This window comes from Ischnura elegans, chromosome 10 (genome assembly GCF_921293095.1).
Source record: "Ischnura elegans chromosome 10, ioIscEleg1.1, whole genome shotgun sequence".
NCBI lineage: Eukaryota > Metazoa > Arthropoda > Insecta > Odonata > Coenagrionidae > Ischnura > Ischnura elegans.
In genome coordinates this window covers 20,542,727-20,566,603 of record NC_060255.1, presented here as the reverse complement: position 1 = coordinate 20,566,603, position 23,877 = coordinate 20,542,727, and the positions used below count along the sequence as shown (strand labels likewise).

Genomic DNA, 23,877 nt, shown 5'->3' with positions numbered 1-23,877 from the left:
TGAATATAAGATATATCCCTTGAATGTGATTTTTAGAAGTGACAAATGAAACTCCAGCATTGCAGCTGGAGTACAACATAGCAAACGTTTAGCTCTACAAAAACATGTCAATTGCTACAAAAATACCTGAGACTTGACAGTAATTTAAAAAACACGAATAGGGAGAGGTTGATTAAAAATGAGTACAGAGAACAAGATGGTAAGGAAGGGTAAAATCGTGAATAGAAAATTCTTCTTGGTGGAAGAATGGATCCTTACCTTGAAAAATGGATGTTGCTTAAGTTCTTCAGCATCACCTTTCCCACCACCAAGTCGCTTACGAGGCTCTTTGATGAGAAGTTTCTTGATGAAATCGGCCACTTCGGGAGAAATGTCCTCGGGAATGGGTGGATTAGTCTTTAGTATTCTCCTGTGATGAGGAAAAAAATTCCAAAGTAAGAATTGAACTATGTATGCGTTTGAATTTAAATAGGCATGAATAATATAACCTGATAAGAACTTAGTACCTGGAAATCTCCTGCTGGGTATTCTTCTCCCCTTCAACAGTGAAAGGTGAAGCCCCTGTGAGTAGTTCATAAGTGAGGACACCCACACTCCACCAGTCTACAGCCTAGAAAAAAAGAGGAAAAGACACACCGTTAGAATTGTATGCAAGTATTAAAGATGTCAACTTTAACATTGCTTTAATAATAATTATTACAATTTATTAACCTTCAAATCTTACGATATAAGTCAGTACAATAATTTTAAATAAGTAATAAGAATATAATAATTATAAAATTAGTGATAAGAATATAATGCCTACAATGTGAAGGCACTTTTATCCTCTAGTTATTCATTGAATGAATAGAAAGCTTTTTTGCATAGTACATATTTGTTTTATCATATATTGGAATATTTTATTGTCTTTTCTCATTTTAATTGAATCCGGTACCTTATTGAAATAATGGATTCCGCAGTATACAACACACTTAACGGTATACTGTTAACTATGTACATATGTCATAATGATTTAAAAGCCTATTCACAATTAGTAATTGAGGGGAAAGAACTGAATACCCATGAAAATTAGTTGCAGGGTATTAGAAAAAGAATTTTAAATTGTAGATAAGGAATGGCTACATATGAAACCTCAACACACCATTAGCTGAGCCGTAAAAGAGATGTCTATTACATGCCACTAAAGAGAATTAGGCTATTCTATACTTAAGCGCAAAGATAAATCCTCACAGTGCAAGGTGGCCGAGGGAAAGAAACTGGACCCACTACCCTGAATGTGTGACTTTCACATGCCTTTGACCTTGTTTAATGTGAGCTCTACCTTCATCTGTCCACTACAGTCTATCCACTGCGCGCAGGTTGAATAACAGAGGAAGTGATATGAAAGTCCACTACACATCTTTACAAGTAAATGGGTCAACCAAAAATTTGTCCATACAAATTAAATGAGATTCATTCAATTGATTGGTAACTTATATTTCATAATATGCCTAGAAAAAATACCTAAATTCAATCAGGAATCATTCAGCTGAAAAGTATTACAGTCATTCGTAATGGACTCCTATAAACTTAAAACAACTGTCAAACTATTCAAGCTGAGGTATTTAGTAATTAATGCCAACTTTCCCTCATTCAAAATATTCTCATCAAAATAAAAATCCAAATAATGCCCTGAGACAAGAGCACGGTAATGGGAAAGGAATAAATTTTCCTAGCTATGTGGTATTGTTGCCTATCTTAAAAGAAATTTTCTTCAGTGGCCCACAAAAGGAGCAATAGGCAGGTAAAAGTGAAGGTGAATTATGAGGAAAAAGGGAAAATCAATTCCCAACTTTCACTTCAGCAGCCTCACTTAAGCACTTTCCAACAGATTCAAGAAGGAATATACTTCAACAAATAAGCAGAATAAATTTTAATTACCATTGTGCAAAATAATCACTTTGCAATGTTCCACAAAAAAATTATTATACCCCGAGTTTCAACCAACCAACCATAGGCACGTGCCCTTAAAAATAGACCATAGACCCTTAAAAATATGCAAGATTTATAATACGGTCCCACTATCATTGCGTTCGTTTCGTGTTACAAGGTATCTTTGTGCCCCCCCCCCCCCCCCAGAACAAAATCCTGGATAGGCCTTGCTTGTGCCCCCCCCCAGAAAGAAATCCTGGATCTGCCCCTGGTTTCAACTACTAGGTACTACATTATCAAGGTAGTAGGTAAATATGCGAAATACATGAGATTTATTCAATTTATTTGTAACTTCCATCTCAAAATATGCCTCAAAAAACCTGCTAGACAGCCATCAATGACTAAATTGAGTAGAGTCAACAGAAACCCGATGAAAGTAAAGGCAGAGATGATTACAAATATGACACAATTCATCCTCTATCTGTGCCCAAACGTCTAGTCTCACTGCCGTCCAAAGAAAAGCAAGAGTGTGGAGGAAGTATGGGTGTGGTTTGGTGATGAAAGTATGAGAAAAAAATGCCATTCCATATGTAGATCAGAGAGTGCCCACAGAGCAACCACTCCGTCTTCCCCCCCACCCCAGGTCCCAGCTCCACCCACACCACCCCTCCAGCAGCAAGCACACTCCCCTCCCTCCAACTCGAGAGGGGAAACGAGGCTGTGAGTGGAGGGGGAAGTAGGACAGACACCAAGGGAGCCCACCGAAGGAAAAATACACTTTCACTGCCACTTGCATGCACCGATGGGCTCAATTCCTTATCAAAAATAAATCAACCTCCTCCCCTCCCTCCCGAGACCAACAACAGTGCAATCAACAATGGCAGGGGCAGATCCAGGATTTTGTTCTGGGGGGGCACAAGGATACCTTGTTAAAAAAAGAACGTAATGATAATGGGACCATAATAAAAATATTGCATTTTTTAAGATTCTGGGGGGGCATGTGCAATTACAAAAATTAATAAGGGGAAAGTGCAGGAATAGGTGGATACAATATAGTGAAAATAACATGAGAACATAAAAGGGAAGAAGTAACAACAGAAGTATACATTCACTTTACACACTACTCTCTCTGGAGGGTTTGTATTTAGCGAAAAAATCTTTGCTGAAAAAACAAAGAGACAGAGTCCTTTACAGCCTTTCCGAAAACTGTTCCATAATCGTGCTCCAACAGCAGAGAAAGATTTGAATAATGAGATCTGAATGTTGCCAAAAAATATTCCAGCAGCACGGGGCTTGAACTAAGCCCCTTGGACTGGAAAGCCAGTAAAAGGAGAAAGAAGAGAATCACTTCATTTCCAAGGAGATGAAGGCAGAACTGAAGCCAAGTGGAGAATGAAACAGCCAGTCCTTTCCCTCCGTATCACACAAGACCACTTTCACTTCCACTCAATGGAAACATTTTTGCCCACCAACTTTCAGATTGTCCTAAAAAAAAATAATATTTTTCCTCACTCACTCTCTAATGCCCTACTTAGGCAGTCTTGATGAATCCCAGGAATTTGACTACAACGCACTCACTTTGCGGAGTGAGGTGAGGACGATGAGGAAATATCGAAAAGAGGTGGCAATGAGGAATCGGGGTCATTTCCAAGGATAAATTAGCATGTCAGTGGGTCAGGATTGTCACATGTGCCTCTGAGCTGAGCAGCAGCCCAACCTGTTGCCTAATACAATTCTCACTCAATTTGGAGAGCAGGTGAGATGATGTCACGAAAGCTAGGCACGCTCAATCCCCACATCAATGCGAGACGCATCCACTTTTACACTGCCAGTACCTACGCACGTAAAGTTAAGCCATGGCCCCAATTCCATTACATCACTCGTCCCTTCAATTCACTCCCTCACTTCCAGATAAAATCGAAAGTATTTTTTAACTCTGTAGAGGAAGTATTCAGATATGCAGGAAGAAGTTTTGCACAATTAATATTTTTCAATCAACCTTAATTGATTAAAGAAGGTACTATAATAATACAATTGTCAGCAAAATCCATGATGTGCGAATCTGATATCATCCTGCGATATGCATGGTAGGTAAGCATTTAATATGAAGTGAGGAATAACACAATCTGATGAGATACACTGGCTTTTCCGTTAGGTAATCCCCCCAAAAAATCTGCAAAAGTGAAATGGATAATAAAGAAAAATTTACTACCCCATTAAACTATTTGAAAAAGTTGGAAAAAGTATGTACTATAATTATTATGAAAAAAATAGGAACAGAAAATTGGTAAAATGAGGAATATTCCTAACCATGTATTTTTTCTACCCATTGGTGTACAGACATTTTTGCCCAAGTACACGGAAGATGAGTAGAAAAATTGGAATAGGAACAGATAATCACAGAAGGTCAGAGGATGAGCACCTATAGTGTGTGGGAAAATGGGGTCATCCCTTTCCATGCTCTGATTAGAACTCTGAATGGTGACTCACTCACACCATGTGGGCAACCCAGCCATGGCCTCAATCTATTATTCAACATGGGCAGTGTTAGAAAGCAAAATCTATCACAGCTTCCTACCGCCAATCTACCTCAATGAAAGTGAGAGCCACACCTTACAAAGAGTCTCTCTCAGCCATAATAATTCTCTGCAAGCACTAAACAGGCGTAAAAGATTCATCGGTTGGAAAAATATGAGTGATGTGACTATTTCTCTAAACATGTGCTAAAGGCATAAATGGAAGGAATTAACCAAGATTTTCTGTAGAGCCTTATAAGGTGTTACATGACCCAAATTCTCAAGCCATTGAAGTCAAAAATGACATTACCTAACTATTCACTTCTATTATGCGCAAACTAAGATTATCAAGATAAAATTAGGAGCAATAAAAGCACCATATGTAGCAAACCATCTGAATAATTAGCCAGATGCTAAGGGAGTGAGGTTGAAATGGCAAAGGAAAGGGAATATGGGGACGAAATACTCACGATATCATGGCCAGTGACGCCTCCTTTCACAACCTCTGGGGCCATGTACTCAATGGTTCCACAAAAGGAATAGGCTCTTTGGTCCTGTGAAAAAGAGAAAAAACATTTTTAATGAAGTGGCTTAAAAAAAACTTTATAAATTAGTAATAGCAATGAGTTAAGAAAAAACTTAACAAAATCCACTGGTAAATAAAGGAATTTACTGAAGGGAATGTGCAAATTCATGCCTTCCCTAAAATTATAATACAAATGCCCGGACCAAATATTTACCTTTGGGTCTTATTTTGTTTGCCACAAACGCCCCATGATTTGAATTTTTTTGGAAGTAGCATGATATTAATTTGGTTACCCCCTTTTCTGCTAACAACTAATAACAATTGGAGTTATTCAAGAAAATAATCTAGGATTAGCCAGAGGCATAACCTTTGAGGAGTCAAACACAAACATTCAGAATTTGCACAAAAATGCACATTAAAAAATGTGTTAGTTTTGACTGGGGTTCGAACCCAGATCTATCTCTACAGACTTTTTTTTTTGCTTTTGCAGACAAAGAAAAGTGAATTGCAGAGACCTAGATTGAACTTCTGGTCAAGGCAAATGATTTATCCTACTTACTTGGAATTTTTGCACTTCAAGAATAGTAGATTTTCATCAGAATAAAATAAGTTGTAAGAAAAAAGTATGAAGTGAAAACCCTTGGGAGGCCAAATTATTTAGTAAATCATGTAAAATGAGCAAAAATTAACGTTTAAATTAGAAACAATCGACCTAACATTTTGCAGTTTGAATAGATTTGATCTCTGGATGGAGACTTTCAAATGTATGCAACGCAAGACTTTCACTTTAACCTCAAGAGGATAAATCAATGATGATGCACTGCAATCAACTTACCTTTTCATGAGGGAGAAATTCCTTGCTCAAACCAAAGTCAGTCAAAACAATGTGGCCATCTGAATCAAGGAGGATGTTTTCCAGTTTGATGTCTCGGTAAATTATTCCCAGCTGTAACGAGATAGAAAACTATTATTGTAGATAACTACGTATTGCCTTCCTTAAGTGAGGATAAAATTATAGCTAAATTATGGTAGGTATAATTTCCACATTAATTAATTTCAAGGGTTTTAGAAGTTCATGCGAAAAGTAGTGATATCATGATCACTAATACTGATGGTAAGGCATGGGCGTACTCAGTGGGGGCAGGAGGGGTAAGCTGCCCCCCCCCCCCCATTTCTAGAAGCAAAAATCACAAAATTCTTTCAGGAAAATCAAGACTTGTTTGAAATAAAAGTTTTTATCAAATTTTCTTTAAACCCACCAACAATGATATTAGCATAACTAAAATAAAAATATTTTTTTCTAGCAAATAATTTTAAAAACGAATAAAACGCCATAATAATTTTCATAAAATGTTGGCTTCATTCACATTTTCCGTGCTAAAATGTTACAACATTAACGATCATTGGCTTGCCCCCCTAGGTTCGATCCTGGGTACGCCCTAGCGGTAAGGATTTCTAGTATCTCAAATTTCATTGTGGACTGTTTTTCTTCCAGAGCAACAAGATGGGTAGTGACAGCATGATAACTATGGGTATACATAGTCAACGATTTATAGTTGAGAACAGTAGCCCCTGACTGTATGATTGGCATGCAAGGGCTTGACCATACTACTCCAAATATGGGCTATCTTATCATAAAAGGCATAAATCCACAGGTTTATCCAATTTGAACATTTTTTTTCAAAATCATCAGCGACAAATATGCAAATAAAAGCGCGGCATAAAATTATTTGAACAATTTTTAGATAGCACAAGAATATGAAAATAGCAATATTTTAACTTGATAACAATATCAGTTTGACTAAAAAATTAAGGGAAACGTATTTCTTAACGAGAGGATGTCAAATCAAGTATGTCAAATCAGGTCCAAATTAGGTTTGCAACAACAATTTGGATGAAAAATCATCACATAAAAGTTAATAATCGCGGGAAAATTGCAAGTGTTTATTTTTCAACATGAAATTAATTTATTAGACACACCTTTATTTACAAACGCCCACTCTTTAGAGGCACAACAATCGGTATACATTTGAGCGCGCGAAACAGAAGGAAGTTCTCGGCCTATGGCGACGCCGAGAGGAGGGGAGGGGGAGGGGGTTGGTTCGATCGGCATCGTTTTAAATGGGCCGTGGCCTCATTCCGCGGTTAAATGGGCCAGGTCAGGAGTGGAGCGGGAGTCCCATGAGACAAGAGAAACGAAGAAGGAAGAGAAAGAGACAACTTCGCTGTGCGCAAAAGCCACCGCGAGGGGGAAGTAAAGCTCAGAGGAAGACAGACTTGACTGTGTGCTCATTCGAGTTTTTTGCCGCTCTAATTTCCACGTAATCTCATACCCTTAGCAGTGCCTCCCCACGCCAAAGTGGCTTGAAAAGGCTCTTTTTTTCATTCACACTCTAACGACTCTTTAGGGAAAAGGGGCGAATTAAAAGTCAATTTCAATAAATGTTTTACGTGTAGCATTTCATCCATTCATCTCACCGAGTTTATTTAAGCATTTTGAGGTAACTATTCTTTTAATGGCGGGGGGTGTTCTTAATAAAATATGTATCTATCAGCTGCGCTCAGAAAAAAACGCTTAATCAAGTATTCATTTATTTTTTCAAGCATAAAAGATATCTCATAAAGACTGAAAGAAGACGGAAATAATGTTTCTTTTTCTTCAAGTACAGGCGCCGTTTACGTTTAAACTATATTATTAGTAATTTTCATCGGGAAATAAAATATTTATCTTTGAATTTTTTAGTTAAAAATGAATACCTGTCATAATGTTCGAGAAAGAGGTGACTTTCTGTTAATACTAGAGCAAAAAGAATGTCGAGTGACAAAGTTGATTCATTCGGCTCTTATGATAGTGTAAAATGCAAATTCGGCAGGAGTGACTTCATTTAAGTATTTTGCGGTAAATGATGTTTTCATGACGGAAACGTTTCATTTCTGAAAAATATATACCAGTCAGCTAGGCGTAGAAAAACGCTTAACTGACAATGAGTATTATTTTTTCCTTAAGCATCATAGAACCTCCTAAACTTCTCAACTCCCAATAGCTTGATTTAAGAAAACTGCGATACATTTTTAATGTAATAATAATTATATATTATTTGAAATGTTACCATGAAAGAAGTATGATTGAAGAAAAGGGAAAAAATATTCCCACAAACTATTTCATTACAGTAATTTATCCCTCTCCAAAAATCCGTCAAAACAAATAATGTAATCAAGGACAATGCTTCGGACGGATTAACAGAATGATAATGAGATAAAGACTCATGTCCACGCGCAGCCACGCTACTCCGACACCAAAAATTATCACTTTTTCACTTCCTCCAATAACGAAAATAGCCGGCATTATTAGATTCCGACCGTTTACCAATCGTTCACTGTCCACGCAAGATAATTCACGCGCGCGATAAGGCCGGGAACGTACACACTCACACACAACATTTTGACACCGGGATCGAGGGAGGGGTTAAAAAAACAATGGAGGTTTCGGCGGGAAGTAGGTCAACGCAGAAAGAGAGAGAGATGGAAAATCGCGCAGAAGTTTGACCCATTTCCGAACTCCTCCAGAATCTTCGGAAAAGCCTTAAAACTTAACACGCTCCCATTCGCTGTATAATACCGCACGGTCCCCCATCCCACGTGCTAATTTCCCCTACCTCCCCACTCCCCTCCATCCAAAGCCACTTCCCCTCTCTCGGTTCCCTTCAGCAAGTGTGTCAGGTAGCGCTGCGGAGGGGTAAAGGCGGGAGGGGCGGTCAAAGGAGATGCGGGTGGAGGGGAAGAGAGGGGAGGGGGGAATGATGACGCCACAGGCACGTGCTGGAGGGGCGAGGAGGGAGGGGGCGGCGTGTTGCAAAATAAATGTGTATATATGTAAATGTACATGAATGAGTATATAAGCACGCGCACGTATTTACACAAACATTCTCGATACATTCCTTCCACGTTCTCAACCACTGTTTTCCGCGTATATTTCCTGTTCTTTCTTCTCGTCGTCCTGGGTCGAGTTCAGGGACGATTTTTTTGGAAGTCAGGGTTGTCACTATCTTCGGATCCTGTACGTCAGCCAGAGTCGCTGAAGAAGACATGAGAAAAAATCCATCTTCTCTGAGGAAGTGGTCAGGCACAGCAGTTCCATCTACTAATTTCATACCAAACACCTCTTTGAACTTCGCCAGCTACTGTTGCGTGTACGGATTGCATATATATTTGAGGGAAGGAGGATCTACTTTAAGTTAGGGAAAGTAATTTTTTTTAATGAGGAAACACTATCATCACGAGCTGTCAACAATCCTTATGCTATTACTTTGCCGCAGCTCTCCATTCATTTCTCCTATCCGCTAGCCTTTTCGTAGCGACGTATTTCTTCTCTCATAAATATTTTATAACATGCCCCATCCAACTCATTCAGGGCCGTTCTTTGCCCTTCTTCCTTTCCACCTGTCCATCTACGATTGTTTTCATCAGGCCATCATGCCTCACAATGTTGGCTAACTAAGTTTTCTCGTCTTCTGCTTTTCAGGAGACTTCCTTGGACGTAGACTTTACTAAGCATGTATAAATCCACAATTCATTCGCGGAGAGTATACACTATTTTCGTGAGGGTTTAACATTGGAACCGAGGATGATGTCAAAGGGTATGCCAAAAATCTGCGGGTGTGTTCCCAAAGTGGTGTTATAACGAAATTCCAGAATTGCAGCCACTTCTTTTTTTTTGCTGGTCTCATTCGTCGGCCTTTTGTGTATTTTCCTCGCCGCCTTTCCAAGCTTCCTCACGAACCCTTTTAAGTGAATTGAGAGGGCGGGCAGGCGCGGTCAAAAGCCAGAGAAACACGTGGCGCACAGTAATTAAAGCGGAGACAAGAGAAAACTCAAAGATTTCGACGGCTTTTGCGTGAAAGAACTTTTCAACGCGCAATAATTTCTTTTATCTATTCTGTAACTCACGCCTACGCCTGAGGCTCGTTCAATGTGCCGGTTAATGTTTCAGGGCAGCCAACAGAGCAACGGGAACTCGAAAAAAATAAAAAAAATAAAATAGTGAAGCGTTTGAAAAGCTGAGGGAACCTGAGAGTCTATCTCCCACTCTGCAGTCGGGCTAGTTGTGCCAAAGGTGGCGGGCTGCTCGCCGCCTCGCGCACTTCAACTAAAGAAAAAAAACAAATGAAGGGGCACGGGCGATTTTTGTTCCGCGAAAAAACTCGTATCCCCTAGAAAAAAATTAAGAGGAATCAAAAGCATTTTTCAAACGTTCGGTAGCGGAGAGGTGGGATCGCTTCCCAAGTTAGCATATTATTTCACCTTCAACGGGCTTCTCTATTACCTGAAACTGGAATTCTTTCCACGCAAGGCTTTGATTGAACAAAGTTAACCATTACACATTCTGTATTATACTTATAGTGATTGGAATAACTTCGGGGGCTAGAAAAAAATCAGATCACATGACTTGTTAAGAAAAAAATTGATGAATTGACAAGAGCAACCCCATTGCAATGGAATCAGAGAGCAAAGGAGAAATATATAAGGTTTTCCGTATTTTTCAATCATATCATTAAAATTAAATCCTAAGAGTTAATCAAAGCACCACGAGAGGAGTTAGAAGATTTTAAAATTTAAACTGTCCCACTGTGAAAATGCAGAGGGTGTACCGCCAAATGCTACATACTTATTATAGGTGGTTCAATTAATTATCTAAAGTATTTCACAATCCTTACAATGATTCAGGATATCCAATTAGAGTAAACGCGAGTCCGAGCGAATATTTTAATTAATTTTGAGAAATTTCCGCGAGAATTCATCTATTACTAAATTATGCACCAGCACTGAGACAGAAAAACCCCAAGGGAAAAGCGTATGTATAAATATATCTTCAGGATCTTTATCAAAACTCAAGTTTCCCAGCAATACAGCATCGATGGACCTCAATAACCAGCGATCATTTACAAGGATACCGCTCTACTTGTAATTAATAGGATTTCACAGGCAGCAATGAATCTGCCCCTTGAATGCATCGGTGCACGGCGAGTACCGACGTAACGCGGGTTGCATCGTCATGGGAATTTTTTTTCAGGGGCGGCAGCTGATTCCTAAATGAAATATTTCAGTTTAAAAAAAATCGGGAAACAATTCTTGGGAGGCATTCTATAGTCTATAGGCATTTTTCAATGCACACTTATATCAAAGAATATTATCTATTGTTAATTACATTACTCAATAAATCGTAAATACACTAATTATGGGTAGGAATGTGCCTTGGCCCTGATTGATAAAATGCTAATGAATACTAGGATGAGTGTTTACCCGGTCCATATCGGTGTGAAATATAGGATTCGCATTGGTGGAGGGAAAAATAGAGACATGAGGGAGAAAGTTGAAGAGGCTCGCGTGCGTGCCCATGCGGAAATCAATTTTCCCGAGCACGGTGGTCGACCGTGTGGCAGCGGAGTGCGATTCTCAGTTGTTTTCTTTCTAATGAAACGGCAATTTCCCATCCGTTGGCACTAACGGAGAGAGGGGTCGATTCATGAATGAACCATGCCGTATTAAGCATCATTTAAGGCTGTGACCAACACGCATTTCTCCCCGAAAGATTGAAGGATTGGAAGTTGACTGGGAAAATTCGTGATAATACGATATCATCTTCCGACTGGCGAAAGATGAAAACTGTTCACCGCAAGGGAAAGCTCCGATGGCGTAAATTAAGTGATTCTTCCATTGAAATAACTCTGGAAAGCGTCGAAAAATCATTTTGTTCACTTCTATAGCTTCTCACGGAGGAATAAGTCATTTTTATAATCTTACTGAAGAACAAAAAAGGTATAAGATGATGATGGTTAACCTCTCGACCAATATATTGGTAACGCCTTCTGATTCTTCTAACGGTTAACCTCCGAGCAGTCGAAAAGACATTATAAAATGTATTTTCCACCATTAGGGGTAAATTATTCCTTTAGTTTATTCCGAACTACCAAAGCCTCGGCCACCGTAGTAACGATCCACACAACAGTTTTTTTTAAAGAAAAATTTGTGACATTTCCAAAAATTAAAGGAGAAAGATTGGATGAAAGCTAAATTTTATTTTCATCCATTTGTACACCAGTTTTAGATTCATATTTAGGCTTCAGAAAAAGGTATCAAAGTGACTCAAATTACAAAAAAATAAGAAAAGAATCCTTCAGTAGTTATCAAAAGCTAAATATAAGTATATACAAATAAATTAGCCTTTCAAATTGTATACCCAAGGCGTAATATAAACGCATTGTTGAGACAGGAAATCTACCGTACATAAAAACAAATCGTTTGAGACACATTCGCTGACTAAATCATTGGTTATAGAGACAGATGGGATGTGACGTGGAATTCTCGACATGAGAATTGGGGTTCCGCAACAATAAAGAAAGAAGAGTTGGGTCGATTTCTCGAGGGATTCGAAAAGGGGGATTGACAAACGTCTTCGGATGGCTCGTAAGGGAGGGGGGCTGGGGGACACGAGAACTAAGAGGAATAAAAAAAGGAATTTTCGGGCAGCATTCCATCGGTGCGAATCGATAACTTAATTCCCAAAACTGCTCCGGAAAGGAAGCTAACGTGACGTTATGGAGGCCAGATATCGGCAGGAGGAAAGATGAAATGGAAATCGAGCTCAGAAGAAGCGAAACGTTATTCTTTTATTCCCCACGTTCAAAGGAATTTTTTCCGCGTGCTTCACCTCGACAGAAAATCGGAAAGAGTAGGAGGAAGTAAAGACGATAGATTTGATCGGTAGAATGACGACGATAAGGAAGAAGATGAAAGGGAATCATGGAAACTTGAACGTAAATAATCGTGTTACACAATATGCTGCTTAGGCTCCCCCTATCCGATGACAGCGTCCAGATGGGCATTTTACCAATATTCCGGAAAATACTGTTTGACGACCCATAAAAGTAAGTACGCAAGTACTTTCCCCAACTTAAGACATATATGGCAACTCTACGCAATTTTCTGAGCGGGGAATCAATCTACAAATATTTTTCAGTATAACGAAAAATCAATGCCAAAATTACTCGCTTCAGGAACACATCATCAGTAGTTAATATAAAATCAAAATTATATAAGATGGAAAATGAAATTCGTTCAAACATGTTTGTTTTCTAATGTGATTGAGTTTATGTTTGGTTTCGAAAAATATATCGATTTCCTAAGCGATAATAATAGGACATAAAATAGGGTCTGGTTGCAATAAATTGTAAGATATTTCTGTATTCAGAATATTAAGACTTGATGAACTAACAGCCCTACTGAAATAACATCGCATACTCCGCAATAATCTCACTATTCCGTAAAATCGATTTATGCACCCAGCGGAAAAATATATTACGAACCCCTCCATATTTCATAAGAGTCTCCATTATACATTTTCAATACACCTTCATTTTTTTACGATGGTGGACGCCATCAGCAGCCATTCACTTGGCTGCCGAAATCAAGTCCAGGTACCGGCAAAGAGAAAGTGGGCAAATTTTCCCTCTTTCTGCTCCCGAAGAGAGAGAGAGGAAAAAATAACCAAAATTTTCACCTACGTGAGCATGAAAAAGTGAGAGGTATCACCAAGCTACTCAAAAGAAGAAAAAAAACACATGGAAATGGAATACGTATTCACGAAACGGGCCATTCACGCTAATGTCAACCGAAATATCCGAATGTTGCTTCGCACTCAACACTCATTACATGTAAGTGCGGTCGCAAAGAATTTACCGGATAAATTAATTACTTTTCAATTAAAGATCCTTTGTTTCAAGCTCACGAGCACATATTTAAGTGATAATATTCGCACTCATAACTAAATATTTACTTTTTTAAAAAACGCTTGAACAAATTATTGGTAAACATTTTCAATAACAACTCGATGCATCGCGCCCTTGTGGCGAGCAATAACTCATCCACCAAACACGCATTAAAATATTCCGCGAGGGACAAAAGCGTAAAATATGAAAATAAATTTGTCAAATAGTCGCTGCATAGGAAGTGGAGTAATTATTTTTTCCAGGAAAGAATTTCATAGACCTCCCATTGTTTGAATAGAATACCGGTGTTTAGGGGTAGCATGAATTTTCTCGACCTGCATATTTTTTTCCATTTATCACGTCGGATTTGTCATTTGAATCTTACGCCATCATCTTGTAATTCTCCAAGAATATGAATTAGACCTTTTTTCAAGATTTGCCTGTACTCCAAATCTAAAAAAATGACATTTGCGAAAATAACACGAAATCTATTTCAAATTTGACCAACAGAAAAATGTTGAATGTGGTCCAATTTACAAACAGCGAAAATCTCAAGACGATAACACATGAAATTAATGCTTCGCGAGTTAAACTCGTGGAATAGTGTCATGTTAGAATCATCAAAAAACTTTGTTATATTCCACACAATTTAATTAAAAAATGTACCGGTTTCGACCTTTTCAGGTAATTATGAAGAGGTCGCAGAACAAAAATATAACGAAAGAAATAACAATAATATAAATTGTGAAGAATGTAACAAAGTTTGTTTTATAATTTAACAATAACCATATGTGGTAGTGAGAAGTCAAGGGGTACAAGTGATTTTATATCGAAACAGAGTCAGGTACAGAAATTGATAGAAAAGATGTACAAAAACTTGGTGGTCAAAGGATACGAGTGAGTCTTTGTTCTGTTCTGACGTCAAAAAGAAAATCAAATGATCTTCAAAATATCCAGTCGATCTCGTATGTTTTCTTTACCTAATTTCTGTTCCTAACTCTGTTTATAAAAAAAAATCACTTGTAACTACGGGAGGGGGGGGGGTTCCGGGTTACAAACCCCTCCACTAGAGCCTTCGAAAGAGACGACAAAAAAACGAGTAAGAGGCCTAAAGGTCCGCATTTAGAGTCAACCTTGCATATCCCTCCCTTCTTAGCCCGTCAGCGCCCAAGTTTTTTTTAAATTCACACATATTTCACTTGTAAAAAATATGATACACATGAGCTCAACACAATGAACACAATTCAAACTGACTGAAAAATAGAGGAAACCTACTAAGTATGTGCACTGAAATGTACGCTAAAATTCACATATTAAATGCATTGCAGGAGTATTGGCTCAGCACTGCACTGGGTGCCATATGGCTGCGTGGGCGTTGACGGGAACCCCCGTACCCTGGGAAGGGCCCCGAAATCTCCGGTAAACTCCCACCATTCCAAAACCCTGGCTACACCACCCCTTGGCTTCTCACCCCCTCAAATGTTTTCAACAGCTAATTTGTGGAGAAAGAAAAGGCCAGTGTAGACGGAGCGATGCGTGCTCATAACGGAAGCGCGAGCAAGGTGACCAGTGGAGAAAATCCACTCGAGCAGACTTTCGCAGCGATTTCCGCCACCAGACCCGTCGCGAGTGGTCTTTGACAGTTGCACGGGACAGGAATAGCTACTACAGTACAGAGAGAGCAAGCAAGCAATGTCGGGAAGCAGAGAGAGGCGCAGGAAGGAAGAAGAGAAGCCAGCGAGCCGTGCAACAAACACGCACACCGCCATCAAGCCGAGGAAGCTGGCCTTGTGAAAGAAAATGGGGTCATATGGCAGCGGCAAGGACATGACTGTAAATCGATGTGTCGTCAGAATCGTAGTGTGTTGGTGGCGCTGGTTGGTCGAAAAAGGGATGGAAATGGAAGTGTGGGAGGGGTGGGTGGAGGGCGGGTCGAAAAAGGTGGATTTTGAAAGAGGGATAAATATCGCTAGCGTTTTGACACTGAGCAGCAGGAGAGTGGATTGATTCACGACGGCACTCTCCACATCATTTAGAGGAAGAAAGGCTTAGGAAAAAATAGAGGCGAAAAATGCATCGTCGTTACAACGTACCTCGTGCTTACCGGTAAGCACTGGAGAGTTGATATTTTTTTAAATGCCAATAAACAAAAAACTTGTGAATCACCACCATAAATTTGATTCCACAAACCGAGCTTTCAGAAAATTTCTGCCAGTATCAATGATTAGCCAAAACCAGGATCGGTTGAATAAATGATACCGTATACATTCACTGGTTGTTTTTGTGAATCTGATTGTAAAGCAGTTATGCATAAAATTTATCGACTTAAGTATACATTTTTTTCTGACTACGGAACCAGTAAAACATAATTCTGAGGACGAAGACTAGAAAAATATTTCCTAGGTATCTAATTTATTTTATGTTATTTATTTTTGCCATTGAATACAAAACATAATTCTTTTCATAGTCTCCCTGAAAAACTCTAAGCATCTCTTATAATCGGCTATGAAAATCAGAAGAAAGTTCAAATAATTTAAGGTAGCATTCAAATATTAAAGAAAAAAAGCAGTAGAAGACGAGTTGATCGAATGAGAGTTTCAGAACATTAGGGAACGAATCGCGAACTATATTTTTTACGTGGGTAAACGAAAGAATAATTTTTTCCCAAAAGAAAAAAAAAAGGAATGCATATCGCCCTTCTTCATGAACGAACTTCGAGAGGGAAATGAAAAAAAAATCCGTGCGATAAAAGCAAAGAAAGCATATTCCCACCAAAACTGAAGAAAGGGGCGGAAATTGAGAAGAGGCTTCCAAAAGCAATTGGGACCTTTTCATTTGCTAACGCCATCGTTCGAAAGGACGAAAAAAATGAACGAAGAATAGAGGAAAATGTTTGCCAATTACCACTCCTTGCGTCGACTCGAACCGACGAGGGCTGCGATTAATGTTTTTTTTTAAATCTCTCTTACGGGAGGGGTTCATTTTCAAAGTCCTTTCGTATTAATGCAGGAGTGAAGTCACCGGACGTTATCCAATGGAGGGACGCTGTCCATTAACGAGGTCAACAATTGTAATCATGGAGAAACAATGAATCTAAATTCACCGTTCGTTTCAATGCTGACTCCTCTATATTTTTTCAATCATTCGGAATAAAAGCCAGAGATTGAATATGAGCAGGAATTGAATGTGAGTTAGGAAATTACTTTGATTCCCCGGTAATGTTAAATTGTGTGCATATTATTTCAACATATGACGAACGCAAAAGTAATGCACAACGTTAATCAGAAAGCGCCACGCGATAAAACTGAGGTGATGTCCAGCAAGGCGAAAACCAAACAAATGTACCGCAAATTTAATGGGTCAACAAGTTAAACTACGATCGCATTTGGCTTCAAAGTTAAAAAAGTATTATTTTTACCAGTAAAAGGCCAATACAGCGAAAGTAGAAAAACCAACTCCACAAAAATGGGTTTCCGATCAAGTTCTGACTTTAACCTCTCGGAATCTATACTTTTAATCATGGAAAATTTTGAGACTTTTCTAAAAAAACATTTTAAGTACCGAATATATTATTTTTTTTACACGGGAAATTTTCTCGTTTAAATTACAATATTTTTAAATACAGCTTACTTTAGAGAGGATTCATCATGATGAGGGAAATTTAAAAAATTGCGGACTTAAAAAAATCAGTCAACGATTATTATTAAAGTATTCTACCGATTAAGGTAGGTTTCCATGGAGTGATTAAGAACATAGAAGTAAACAATAATGAAAACGACGAAGAAAAATCACATGAATTAAATACTTTGCCCATGCAAGGAATTGACAGAACCGGAGTGCTCAAATAGAGCAGTTCTATTTTTTTCTCTTGATCAATTACGAAACACGACTATTTCAAATTTCACACGTGCGCAGGCGCGCCGCAATTCCAACTGCAAATGTTCGAAAGTGACGCATCGCTAAGACTGTTGAAACATGGCTCAGGCATTCGACTCACGAGGCTTACATTTTAAAAAGAATGCTGATGATAAAACCGCATTGAATTTTCACTCGGCGCGCATCAGGTGTTTGACGAAAGCCGACATTGTCAGGTGCGATGCAAGGAGCGAAAAATTGCACAGATTGCAACGCCGCCGCTTGTAACGGGAAAAGAAGGGATTCCGAAAAAAATCTCGATACGTATACACGCATGTATGATGGTGCTCAGACGGTGCTGGCACCTGTCGTTGAAATGACCCAAACCACGCACTGGAACTGCTTCATTACAGATTCTAGCCGACGGCACTGAGCAGATAAAAATGAAACGCGAAAAAAATCCCATGACTAAAATAGTTGAACACAAAACGTAGTAGGCATACCCGAAATACTACCATCGAATTTCTTTTCCGAACTTTGAACAACCTTTTCACAGAGATAGTTTACGAACCACTTAATCCTCAATTTTATAGTTATTACATCACCAATTAAAGTTCTTATGTGTGCCACGGAAGAAAAAGCAATTATATATTTAAAATAAACCCGACGCAAACAAATCAGTCGCCTTGTTACACTCATCAATGGTAAATATAGCCGCTGGGTAGTCGCACAAGTACCGTTTGGGTACCGTATCGTGCATACTTACCGTAGGATTAAATACATACAGCATAATTTCATGGCACATTTTGAATACTCATCATCGATCAATAGACAACAAAAGAAAATTACTGTAGGTACTTAGTAAAAAATCCATAACGGTTAACAACAGATTATCCATATAGGTTTCTCATGTGATAAACTCAATATGGCATTGAAAAATTAACGAAATCGATTGAATGACATTTTTTTTGCAATGCCATATATAAAGTCGTCGCTATGCTTTGCAATTTTCATTTACTCATTCGCCACACACGTATAGATTGCACAATATTCTTCTATGAAATTAATATTTAGTCCCTCAAACTGCTTATATCAAATTTAAGCAAAAGTAAGATTCGTGGAATGTTGGAACCACCAACCTTGGATATATTTGCGAAGTGTTAAATTTTGTAAACATAAGAAGAGAAATAAATGCTTCAATCAAAACCAATTGCGGGAGTGCAAGAAAGGCTCTGACAATTTCCACACCCTCCTTAAAGTTCGTTATTATTTTTGCCGATAAGACGGGGATTGTAAGACAGGAAGCTCTGCAGTAGAGATAAAGTACTCGAAACTCAGATAGAGGGATTTCTTGGTCCATAAATAACTCGCTATTTTATCAGGAAGAGCAGAGGCTACACCCGTTATTAAATTTAATAAATTTGAGTTTCGCTGTGCCAAGTGGATCAAACATTTAAAAACGCCTGACTGTAAAATATTGAACATATTTTTTTTTAATTCCAAGAGCAGGAATAAAAAAATTTAATATTGAAAGTTATGCGTGTACCACGTCCTTGATAAAGCTCAATCCATTTTTTAAATTTTGCTTCATAGATCAAGGAATTTCCTTATGCCTTACACTCTCAAATGACATAATTTTATAATTAAAACTGGAGAGTGCTTGTTGATTTGAGTAGATTTCGTGGAAAAGTCAACACCCTAAATTGATTTCACTTCATAACAATAAACCTTCTGCTTCGTGCACTATAATTACGCTTAAAGTGGATTACCTAAAAAAAGCATCTTTGATACACAAAGATGACCAGCTTTGATACTGAGTAAGTTTTAAAATTAAATGACTGCTTCCTATCCTATTCTGGCTAACGTTTGCAAAATTTATATTCACCTATAAACAAGAACAAAAACACCTTTATAATCTCTAAGTGGCTTTTATTAATGCCACTTACATACGTGGCATGATATGTTTTTAAAGCAAATGGCACATTATAAAGCTGATAACTTCGCTCTCTTTTCATTAAGTCAGGGAATGCATGTTTCTTGTTGTTTCATCATTTTGCAAGTTACTTAATGAATGTCATAATCTTGTGGGTACTTTCCTGAAACTTTATTGAGCAAATCTGCTAGGAAACTATTAAACCACTCAGCAGAAATGATTTTTTTTTTCTAATAAAGGACTAATTGTACCTAACTTCATCCTTGAGGTTGAAGAAAGATGAAACGAGGCCAATATGAAAGAAGAATCAATGCCTAAGTCATATTTCACTATGTCATAATTGCCGACTGAACGAATGGCAATAGCAAATACGCAAAACTTTGAGCAGCCACTAGATTCATTAAACGGTAGCGTATTTACGGGTCACTTATATCTAATTTACATTATCGTCAAGATAGAAACCAAAACTTTATTCCGAAAAAATTACATCCATCATCAAATTTACTCAAGGCACCTGATAAGATGACACAATAATCTATCTTCCTATTTAAAAAAAATTGCCGCTCCGAAGTTTCTGCTCGTCAAATATGAATCTAGCAACGAATTCCTGCATAGGGTGGCCATAGAGCAGGTGCGCCACGGAAAAAAGACAAAATCTACTTTCGCCCGTGGAATCGCCAGACCGAAGGACAAAATCCGATACTTGGCGCGCCGAAATAATCTCTCGCGTCAATCTGCATGGAGATGTGTCGTTCGATACGGGAAGCCCCGCGTGAGAACACGAAGAGCGGACTACGCACGCGTGAGCGGCTATCGCATACGAGACGTGGGAGGGGGGCAGCATAAGCTAAGCGCGCCTTTCGATAGTCGATTTTTTTCCGACAAAAATTTTTCACTTTCCGGCCGTCAAACGAGAGACACCTGGGGCGTCGATTATCACGCCACTTGGCACACACGTATCACTTCTCGGCTAACCGATCCGTTACGACTACACCCGAATATATATACTAAATAGGTGTGGTATAATAAAATAAAAACAGCCCTCACAAGGCCCGCTCTCCGCCTGACCATCAGGTAAGATTCACGCGCTGCCGAAAGCCGGAATAGGAAATGGACGAAGCTTCGCTTTCAGATGATGTCTCCATGCTTCTGGGTTTCACCGCGTGGATTTTCTTTATAACGACAGTTTCGTCGCAAAGAAAAATCCACGCGTTGAAACCCAGAAGCATCGAGACATAATCTAGACAACGCCGCGGAAAACCACGCATCAACTTCTATTTCAGATTTTCACTTAAGAATATTACATTTTCAAAAATGGCAGAGCTCCGTTATTGCAATTACAGCTAACACTAAGGAGGTTGGACAGAAAAACGAAGTGCACATTTGCATGAAACAGTTAATACAACACTTGTGTAAGCATAAAAAATTTGATTGATGAAAGATTATTGACTTCGTTTTGAAAAAATAAATTGAAATAATGTTTCTTAAACCTTAATAATCATGATAAAAACTTGCGATTCGTCGCTGCACCACTTTTTTTAAGCTTTTTTTTGCAAATAAATGCTGCTATAAGCCATTAAAGTGCAAATTTTGTGAAAACGGCGCTAAGGTCGGGTGCCGTTTAAAAAAGTTGGAAAAGTAGTAAATTATAAATATAAGGATTTATGGTAGTATATATTTTAATAATAATATATGTATATATAAGGATATTTCTATATCCTTATATTTATAAGGATATTTCGATATCCTTATATACATACATTGGGAAATCCAAATTCTCATTTTCCTCATTTGATGTTTTATCTCGATGGACGTCGTCTGTTGTGGCAATATTATTTTTTTAACCAACATATGTAAATATCAAAAATAGCTCCTTGTCTTTAAGCAACTTGACCCCACTCCTAGCGTCTTATCTTCCCAGCGTCTTTATTTGTTTTGAATCGTGAAGTCGCGAATTTACCTCTTTAAATAGTTCCTTCTTCTAAAGAAACGTTTAGGCATAACAACAATCCCAAAGACGTAAAAACAGAAGTACGGGAGGCAGACAATTGACAGGGACCATGATGAAGTTAATGAAGTAATACTGCCCAACCCAACTGTTACGAAAGAATATAAGACACGGTACCGGAAACTTCACCCTAAACCTACTCATGTCACAAGAAATAGTCATAGATATACCTACTCTTAAGAATCGATCAAAATATGTCAGTACTAACTGGTAGATATTACTAGTCTAGAGTTCAGAGGCGTCGACTGTGAGTATCGAGTAATCGTTTGAAGCAAGTGAGAGTCCATTTTCACATATCATAGGCCATTATAGCTTCGTGTCAAGCAACGCAGTGAAGAGAAGCTTTTTTTTTAAAAAAAAAAAAGGGCGGAAAGTTTTAGACGCAGAAAAATGTCTCCGGGTAGGTGCACTCAATGAGCGGTTTATTGAATTAATTTCGTCAAAATTAGTGAATTTCTCATCACTTAACGAGATGAGAAATTTCTCTCGGGAATAAACATAAAGCTTCACCAATAGGCAAGCTGGGTGACAGAATACCATTAAATTAAGAAAAACAGCAAGTAGATGACTATTTTGAGGGATTTCAAGCAGTTTGACCCCATTTCCACCGTCTTATCTTTTCCTGCCATCGGCAAGTTAACGAAATTCAGGCCGCCATTGTCTCTAAAACTTCCGCTTAAGTAACCAATGGGCAGGAAAAGTATGTCTTCGCAACCAGTCGAGCTGAACATTTGAAAATTTTCAACTTCTTCCACAGTCTTCGAAGCGAGCTTGAGCGCCCTCACATATTTTTTTTCAGATGAGGATTCGGCTTCAGTTTATGTTTAACCTCTCGCGTCTATTAACAAAATGTTAGTAAAATCACTAAAGGAAGCTTGACGCCACTAAAAAGCAATGCTATTCCAATAATGCGCATTGCCCCTGAACTTGAAATATCGCACCGAAAAATTCGAAAATGTCCATACCCAAAAAAAGCTGTTCATTTCGTAGTTAATCGCGATTTTTAATTCAATACCATTACCTAGCTCTATGATAAGCAAAGATTCTTAGCTTAAGTTAGAGGCTTAATATTCCCAATAGTTATTACATATATCTGGGATGAGAGCGAACAAAATATCACCAAAACAACTGATCGGAGAGAAATCAACAAGAAGAGTTTTTGTTATCCGCTTTCCATTAAAAGACGACCCAACTACAATTGAAAACATTTACGCTACAAAACTTTCCCGAGACTCTAATGACTGTCAATGGAAGTACCCAAAAACTTGATCATAACAACCCTCTATCGAGTGCTGTTTCGATACTGAGAAACTGCCGAGGAAGAGATCTGCCTAGATCAGGGGTCTCCAAAATACGGCTCGCGGGCCGGATCCGGCCCGCGCACTCGTTTCAAGTAGAGCGCGATTCTCGCTCGTTTAACTCTGTGAGACGCCGCCAGGAGCATTGCAGCGCTGTACTTCGTGTCAAAGTCGCCGTCAACTGTTCGTAAGTAAAAAACACGCCACCGGATACGTTGGTATCGAATACTTCAGTCATCGGAAAATTTGCTATCCGGCCCGCGGAGCGATTCGGAACTTGGAATGTGGCCCTCGTGGCCTAGTAAATTGGAGACCCCTGGCCTAGATTATAAAAAAATGCTTATAATTGTTTATAATTTCCTTCCTCGTGAATAAAAAGAAAAAATTGGCAATATTCCATCAATTTATTTTCAGGTACAACCAGTTTCGGTGCAGGGGTGTCATCTCCAGGTACAAAGAGTAAAATCAATAACATTATCATTAAACATAATCCAGGCTATGGAGAAGGAAGAAAGTGGGTGGGAGTTGGAGTACTCAACACCGCATGGCATGCTAGAGGTGTCCAACCCCTTCCACCTACCTTTTTCCTCCCTCCATAACCTGGATGAAATATAAGTATCATGTTTTTGATTTTACTCTTTGTACCTCAAGATGACACCGCCACGTCGAAACTAGCTGCACCTCAAAAGAAGTTGGTGGAATATAACAAAGTTTTTCTTTTCATTTACGATAAAATGAACTTCCACAAGTTTGAGTCAGAGACCATAAAGATAATTTATTTTCTCTTATTTTATTCACAATTTCAGTCGCCTAAAAAAAACGTGGGCCTTCTGTTTCGATATCTATAAATTTAAAACTCGGGCGACAGCATGCTTGAATGTTCATATGCAACAGAAAAATAGAATTTATTTTTAAACGCACGTTCGAACCTTGATAGCGACGTTCCAACGGTCGACCCGTTAGCAGGAAGTGGGTGAGTATCTCACAGCAGAATTGGCAGGAAGTTGTAGTTTATAAGGCTTCCGCGCTCGGAGAAGTGGAGGTATCTGTTCTGGTTCGTTTCCT

General features: G+C 38.6%; 1 protein-coding gene across 3 annotated transcripts in view; it reads right to left on the bottom strand.

Annotated features, from left to right (window-relative positions):
• LOC124166581 (ribosomal protein S6 kinase alpha-5) overlaps window positions 1-23,877 on the bottom strand; it is a 656,640-nt gene that overhangs the window by 9,665 nt on the left and 623,098 nt on the right. For all 3 annotated transcript variants that reach the window (XM_046544149.1, XM_046544147.1, XM_046544150.1), the window contains 4 exons: window positions 5,789-5,899; window positions 4,898-4,981; window positions 507-610; window positions 259-409 (listed from right to left, as the gene is read on the bottom strand). In XM_046544149.1, the coding sequence (XP_046400105.1) occupies window positions 259-409; window positions 507-610; window positions 4,898-4,981; window positions 5,789-5,899 (450 nt within the window). The remainder of the gene's footprint in view (window positions 1-258; window positions 410-506; window positions 611-4,897; window positions 4,982-5,788; window positions 5,900-23,877) is intronic.